Source organism: Peromyscus californicus, unplaced genomic scaffold (genome assembly GCF_007827085.1).
Source record: "Peromyscus californicus insignis strain IS unplaced genomic scaffold, ASM782708v3 Scaffold_3__1_contigs__length_106647218, whole genome shotgun sequence".
NCBI lineage: Eukaryota > Metazoa > Chordata > Mammalia > Rodentia > Cricetidae > Peromyscus > Peromyscus californicus.
Genome location: NW_026294551.1, coordinates 53,280,961 through 53,288,423, shown reverse-complemented (window position 1 = coordinate 53,288,423; position 7,463 = coordinate 53,280,961). Strand labels below are relative to the sequence as shown.

At 58.2% G+C, this 7,463-nt stretch overlaps 1 protein-coding gene across 3 annotated transcripts; it reads right to left on the bottom strand.

Annotated features, from left to right (window-relative positions):
• Positions 1-1,050: 1,050 nt before the first annotated feature.
• On the bottom strand, positions 1,051-7,123 carry Efnb3 (ephrin B3). 3 transcript variants are annotated; one of them, XM_052756672.1, is made up of 5 exons: positions 6,492-7,119; positions 4,084-4,376; positions 3,825-3,917; positions 3,610-3,714; positions 1,051-2,371 (listed from the first exon to the last, which is right to left on the bottom strand). In XM_052756672.1, the coding sequence occupies exons 1-5, from the start codon at positions 6,611-6,613 to the stop codon at positions 2,013-2,015; spliced, it is 972 nt and encodes a 323-aa protein (XP_052612632.1). In that variant the 5' UTR covers positions 6,614-7,119; the 3' UTR covers positions 1,051-2,012. The 3 variants fall into 3 exon arrangements, with proteins under 3 accessions (XP_052612632.1, XP_052612631.1, XP_052612633.1); XM_052756671.1 differs by having other exon boundaries at positions 2,260-3,188; positions 6,492-7,123; XM_052756673.1 differs by having other exon boundaries at positions 2,260-3,188; positions 4,546-6,609.
• Between the last annotated feature and the right edge of the window lie 340 nt (positions 7,124-7,463).

Genomic DNA, 7,463 nt, shown 5'->3' with positions numbered 1-7,463 from the left:
GCCCCAGTCTTGGACCCCTCCCTTTCTCAGTGGGCCCTGTTGCTGGGCTCTGTGTTGCCATAGTGACGGTTGCCAAGTCCCTGAGGCTGATAGCCAGCGATGGGGCTGTCGGCTCCATCCACGCGGGAGGCTGAGGGGGGCTTCCCATTGTGTAGAGAAGGGGATGTTTCCAAGACAACCAACCCCCACTAAGGGCCAGGGACCAACCCTTCCAACCCCCTCGAGCCTCCCCACTTTGGGCAGCTCCAGTGTGGGCTCAGAAGGCAAGAGGAAATTCCACACAGCCCAGTACCTGGTCTCCCAGTTCTCAACCCCCCTGCTTCAGTACCTATGTACCTCAGAGGCATCTTGCCGAGAGGGATAGGGGTCTCTGTGAACAGAGAGGAAGGGGGGACCCCTTGACCCCCAGGCAGATGGGAGACAGTGGGAGGAACCTTAAGTCATGGGAGGGCAGCCAGGGCAGAGGTTGTGACCCCCGCTGACTCGCTTCAGTGATGCTCCTGACAGCTTTTGTGGCTGGAGAATGGGGTTGAGTCTAGGGGGATGGGCACCTGGGCTTTTCGGGGAGAAGAGCCCCGGGTACGGGTACAGAAGCAGTCACACTTGACGCCTGGGTGCCTGGGGTCTTCCTGCAATTTTCTCCTCAGCTTTATCCCTTCAGTCCCCAACAGCAAAACTCCCCGAGTCAGAGGTACTTTGGGGAGGGGTGCAGGAAACAGATCTTCACAGGATCATTTTTACCACAGTGACGCCAATGGTGACTTGTGCTCTCTCCCAGGTGCTCGGCTTTAGCGTGACACTCACGCCCCTCACGTGTGAACAGTATGGGCACCGATCAGTGAGTGTGCCAGCACGCCCTCTCTACAGGTGGTTGCCTCCCTCAGCCTTCTGAAGCCATGATTCCCTCCCCATAAACCTCCCACTTCACTACTCCAGCCAGTGTTCTTTCCCCAGGCCCCTTGGTTCCATGTGACCAACCCTCTGCTGACCCTAAGCTTGAAAGCCATTCTGACTCGCAGATTCATGTCCAATCACTCTCCAGCCTTCTCATCAACTTTTAAAGTTTTTTATTTTTTTTTCCTGTTTTCTGTTGTTCAAATTTCCCTTTTACAGTGAAACTATTGAGGTGACGGCCATACCCCGCCACCTCCCCCATGGCAATATCAACTTCCTGTTCCCTGGAAGGAGCTGGGAACAACAGCACCAGAGAGACATGTTGACCTCTGGCAGACAAAGCAACCATTTTGGTTGGTGACTGAGGTGGCCGACTTGGTGCCTAAGGGCAGCTTTGATCTAATAAAACTGAGCTGGGAGGAAACTGAGGCAGCAGCCCATTGTGCACTAAAGAGCGGGAAGAGGTATAGGCTTGTCACTATGGAAACAGCAACCAGTGCTAATAACTGCCATCAGCTAGACCAGTCAGTAGACCACCTCTTGGTCACTAAGATGGGTGCTGTGTTGGGTTTGAAGGGAGGAAGGCAGGAACAAGAGACAGCCGTCCGGTCACTGGGGAGAACATGTGGGTTCTTGGGGTAGTCCTGTTGATCAACAGAGATATACTGGGGTACAGGAAGGGAGAACACGACAAATTGGGCCTGCCACAGCAGGTGGCAGTCATCTTAGCTGTCCTAAAAACCGCACAGAGCACAAGGGAAGGCAGGTCCTGGGAAGTGCCACCGAATACTAAGAAAATCCTCAGTCCACATCTGTCCTCTCACAGTGGTAAGTTCCAGCTTCCTCCTAAAACAGGAAGTTCCTCCTGCCCCTTTCTCCACAGGGTAAGAACCATCCACTTCCCATGCCCCCACGCCCACCCCCACAACCTCCCCAGACTAAGCCACTTGGAATTCCAGCCAGACCACTTCCTATTTCAGGAGTGCGACTTCCTGTCCTGGATGAAGGCACTTCCAGTTCCTGCTGCACTCCTCTGCCACCTTCCAGGCCATTTCTGTCCAGGCCTGGTCACTTCTTGTCTGGAGCGAGTCACTTCCCATCTGATGCCCACCCGGGCATCAGATCAAGTCCATAAAGTCCCCACTGGTTCGCATCTTGCTATCAGCCACTGGACACAACAGGACACTTCTTCTCACGGTAGTGGTTGTCACCCAACCACCCCAAATGGCTGGAGTAAGTACACAGAAGGGCAGGGAAAGAGGCCCTGTGCCCGGAGCCAGAATCTTCCCCCAAAAGCCCCCGTTTTGGGCAGACTGAGGGGAGCAGTTGATATGAAAAGTTGGGAAGGGCCAAGAGCCGAGGGGAGAGACGCTTTGATGCCCCAACCCAGGACACGTGTGAGAGGCACAGGACAAGAAGCCAAGAGGGTAAAGGAGATGTAAGGAGCAGGGTGCTAGGGAAGAGGGAGAGAACAGACCTAGAGACAGAGAGAGAGAATAAGAGATAGAGAAAGAGAAAAACTGTGAGAGGCAAAAAGAGGTGCCAACCAAAAGACAGACTGTCCCCACCCCTACTCTGGGTGGGCGGGAACAGGACACCTGTGTCGCGATTAAAGGAGGCTGAGCCTGTGCCCCCTTCCCCAAGAGGCAGAGATCAGAGGAGTGCCCACAGCCGTACAAGGGGGGAGGGGGCAGGAAGAGGTGGAGTCAAGTCTTAAGGGATCCTAAAACTGCAGACGGACGAGGGCTATAGCCAGGAGGAACCAAGGAGCTGGTGGGGCAAAGGGGGCCAAGGTTATGGCGCAGGTGCCCCTCATGCCATGAATTAAACTGGAGGAGCACCCCATGGAGGGCTGGATTGAGGAAAGCCGGGAGGGAGGAGCCCTCATACCTTGTAGTAGATGTTTGGAGGGCTCTGAGGAGGGCCATCCTGGACAATGTACACAGGGTGCCCATAGTCACCACTCACCTTCTCATAGTGGGGGCAGAAGGGGGGATCTGCAGCCCCACCACCCCGCAGGGCTATTCCTAGCTCCCCAGGCTCAGCCTCCCGAGGTCCCATCCCCCCTCCACCACCCAGGCCCAGAGACCCTCCCCTCCCAAAGGAGCCAGGACCAGGGTGGCGACTCTCCGAAGGCTTGGCCCGCCGTCTCCGCCAACACATGGCACCCCCAGCCCCTGCCACGCCCAGCAAGAGCAGCGCCAGCCCCCCTGCTGCCCCAGCCACTGCGGGCATGCTGGGAGGGGGCAGGGGGCCTTCAGCACCCCGGGAGGTTGCATTGCTGTTGGGGTCACCTGGCAGGGAAGGGGTGAAGGAGGAAAGAGGGGGAGGGGCTGAAGGAACCATCTGGATATTTGGATACACCCAGCCCTGGGGGCGTCCCCATGATGGGCTTCCCCAGCAGTGCCCAAGCCCTTTAGGTATCCCACATACCCTCCCCCCAGGGCCCAGATCAAAATCCAGGTGTCCAGCCTACAGCTCGCTGCCATGTAGTCCCCCCCACTTCTCTGACAGCGCTGATTGAAGCACTGACTTGGCTAATTAGTTCTAATTGAGTCTTTTCCTCATTTGGCTTCCACTTCCCTCCCACCCTCCCATCCTCTCTCCTCTTTCCTGTATCGCCGCCCCCAAAACGGGAGAGGGAGGGCGGAAGGGGGTGACAGCAGGGCAGCTGGGGTCTGAGAGTAGAGGAGGCAGGAGGCTCCTGGTTCCTACCTGGTAGGCTGTCCTTCCCAGGCTCCAGGCTGTGAGCTGCCCCTCGGTCTCTCTCCATGGGCATTTCAGACACAGGTTTTCGGGGTACAGCTCCTCCTCGGGGACCTGAAGGCAGGGGAGACACAGAAGAGAGGGGCTGAGATCCCGGCCCCTGGCCTGCATGTACTACCTAAATCTCCCTCAGCTCCTAGCAGGAGTCCCCCGGCCCCACTCACTTTGGCCCACTCGCAGAAGCACCCTCATGCCTCTGGTCAAGCACACGCCTCCCTGCAAGCTCTCCAGGCCTTCCCGGGTCCCATCGGATGTGGCTGGAAACAAGGACGGGAAGAAGTCAGCACTCCAGGTCCAGCCCCTCCTGTCCCCGTGCCCTGGGGGAACACTGCTGAAGGCACAGAGGTGGATTCCAATGGTCCCCGCTTCCTCGCCCCCCATCCCAGGGACTCTCTACTGCCCCTGCCCCCTGCCTGGCAGTACCAATTATGTAGTAATCGTGGTGGGACCGGAACTCGTGGCCCCAGAGGTTAGGGCTGTATTCTTGGAACTTGATGGTGAAGCGGAGGTCCAGGTCTGGCCGGTCACATGTGAGAAGAAGGTTTGGGGCAGGGGGTGCCTCACAGCGCCGACCCTGGGCACCTCCTACCAGGTACAGCTTGTAGAATTCATAACTGGGAGAGGAGTGGGGGCCAGGAGGCCGGGCCCGGGGGCAAAGCAGATCTAGCCGGTCCCCGATCTGAGGGTAAAGTACGTAACCACCCTCTGCCTGGAACCTAGAGGGAGGACAAAGTAGACAAGGGAGAAATGTCAGGGGTGTGGCGCCCAAAGCTTTCCCCCGCTCACTGCCAACCCTCCAGGACAGCAGTTCTCAGCCCCCACCCATTGCCTTTGTTTGAGTCCCGTGTTCGGTAAGCCCGGGCAGCAAGGGCCCTGCTAACTCACATCAGAAGCAGCAGGAGGCCAGGCTCAGAGGTCTCCTGCCCCTTGGTGTGCCCAAATGCACTCTTCAGCCCGCCCTCACCACATGCACACTGCCATCTCCCGCTCCATCACCGGTGCCGTTGCCATGGCAACGGGATGCCAGTTACCAAGGAGCTGGCCTCTCTGGAACCACACAGCCCACCCCTCCCAGGTGATTTCACTATTCCATGGCAGTCAACCATGGGGGTAGAACCTCCCCCTCTTCCAGGCCACCACTGAATTTCAGGGCAATGGGGGGTGGGGGGCGAGGTAGAGGTTGTGGGGTTTGGGGGGGGGATCTGGACCAGTTTCCCAGGTTAGCCAGTTAATGAGACATAAAGTGCTAGTTTGGTTCTGATCAAAAGGGGGGGGGGCTGATGAGAACCAATGCACAGGGGCTGACCACCCAGATCACTCTCCTTCCTGCGTCCCGCCTTGGGGCTTAAACTTTCTGAGGAAAGTGCTCTCCTGCTTTGAGTTGAAGTAGTTGACTTCTGCAGCCACAGCTGACAGAGCCCAGCATGCATCCTTGGCCAGCAAGCCAGGGGACCATGGGCCCAGCACAGCCGCAACTTGCATCCATAGGAGAAACTGAGCCCCAGGAGACTGTTGCTCAGCATCTTTCCAGATTCCAAACGACCAGCTCCCACCCAACATCCGAAAGAGTCTCAGGACACCCTAATGCTTTTTCTCAACCCTATCAGGATAGCCCAATTTATAGCCTCAAGCTACACCTGCTACTCAAACCTGCAGCCAGGAGTTGCTGGCAGGTGGGAGAGCCTGAGATTATCCCTACGAAAAGAATGGAGGGGGAGAGGGTACCAGGACTGGGACAGGGCAGGGAGGCCAGAAAGCAAAAAACAAAAACAATCCTACCTCTCCCTTCATGAGCATACAATACGTCCAAATACCTTGCCTCCAATCCTCATAACAGCTGTAAGGACTGAAGATACAAACTCAGAGAGGTTAAGTGACGTGCCTAAGGCTACACAGCGACAAACAGCAGAGCTAGTATTAAGACCGGATACCTGGTGAACTGTGGTCCACTGCCTCCCACAACCTCTCACAGCCTCCCCAGGGAAGTAGGAAGTCTCTGAAACACAGAACTCTTGGGCTGATGGTAATAGAAAACGCCATGGAGGCAAATCACTTAGATGACCTCCCATAGGTGCCGTCTGCCCTGTGTGACTGACCCTTGGCCTCTTTTCAACCCAAAGCAAGCACGCCAGGGAAGAGTCTGCGATGGGAGAGTTTGCAGCCAGGAGAAGAGGAGAGGGCAATGGTATCCTCAGGACTCCAGAGGCAAGAAGAGGGGAGAGGCTGGAGGGGCTCAGGGCTCACTCTAGAAAGAAGCCGCCAAACCAGGGAATATATCCTAGCTGACAAGTTGTGCAGCCAAGGTTCACTAGTCCTGTGTCTGTGAACACAAGTTGGGATGGTGAGCTGTTCCTAAGCCCCACACTGAACCCACTTGCTCTCATCTCAACACCGAGTGCCTCCTGGGAGCTAGGCATCCCTGCCCTTCCCCGTGGTGCCTCAGCAGAACCTAGTCAGCACCTCTCTCCTGAGAGCTGACATTAACCAGGCTCCCTTCAACCCAGATGACACAGGTCTCCTACAGATCCAGATAGTCACTCCACTGCCCTCTTGCTGCCCGTGAACTTTTTATCTTTGCCCCTTTAAGGTCTCCAAACTCCTGACACATGGCATCACCACCCACATCCAGCTCTGTGAGACTCAGAGTCTGGGTCCTAAGATCATTGCTGTCTTGTAACCTGTCACCTCACCTCAGTGCTACAGCACCCTTTTGCCAGCCTCCTCCCAGCTGGGAATCCAAACCCTGAAGTCTCCAAGCTTCCATATCCCTTACCCACGGGACTGGAGTCTCCCCAGTCCCAGGCCACTCTCCCCAGTCCCAGGCCACTCACCTCTTATTCGCCGAGTTCCAGTAGACGGGCTCCAGGCTGAGTCCAGACACCAGCCCCGCAAAACCCAGCAGCAGTAGGGCCCCGACTTGCACACCCCCTGGCCCAAAATGGGGGGCCCCCATGACCCTACCAAGGCCTGGGGGCGGGGCACCAACTCCCCCAAAGTCTCTCACCCCCCAGGGGTGGCTACCACGCTGTGGAGCCCCAGTCACCCTGGTGGGTGGCTGATCACCCCCAGCTCCCACAAGGACCCTCTTTTCTGCTGTGCCTGCGCCCCGGCTCCAGAGCGCTCAGCTCCACAAGAACCCTTGCAGGGGCCGTCTGCAGGCGCCCTACGCGCCCCCGGCCCACGCGCCAGCACCTCGGGATTTGTGCGCCCGGCTACGTGGGGGGCATGGGGAGCCGAGGAGCGGGCGGGGGCGGCATGGGGTGCCGGACAAGGCAGCGAGGAAGGGGACACCGAGCCGGAGCCCCAGCCTCGCCGGGATTGAGGGCAGCAGGCTAAGGGAGGAAACCAGTCCCGAGCCCAGGAGGGGGGAGTTAAAGGAGAGGCGGGGAGGGGGAGAGCATGGTGGAGGGAAAAACCGGAGCTGGAGCTCAGTCGGAGCGGGCGTCGCATCCCGCGGCCCACGCCCCCCACACCTCCCTCACCTCGCGCACCTCCCGTCCGCCACCCCGCCTCGCTGCCCGGCGCGGTCTCTCACGCCCCCTTTGTCCCTCGCAGTGTCCGTCTCTGGCTGAGTTTCTGCTTGCCTTTCTGTCTTCCTGCCCTCCGATCGCCCGAGCGGTTGGAACCTTCCTCGCTAGCGTCTAGAAAGGCTCTTGCCCTATCCGCCCCGAAAAACCTTCCCCCTCTGCTCCCGCAGCCTGCTCCCCTTCCATCCCCAAACAACACCGCTGCTTCCGAGCGAGCGAGCGAGCGGCCTGGAGAGGGCAATGACAACCTTGGAGGCCAGGCACTTCACAGAGGAT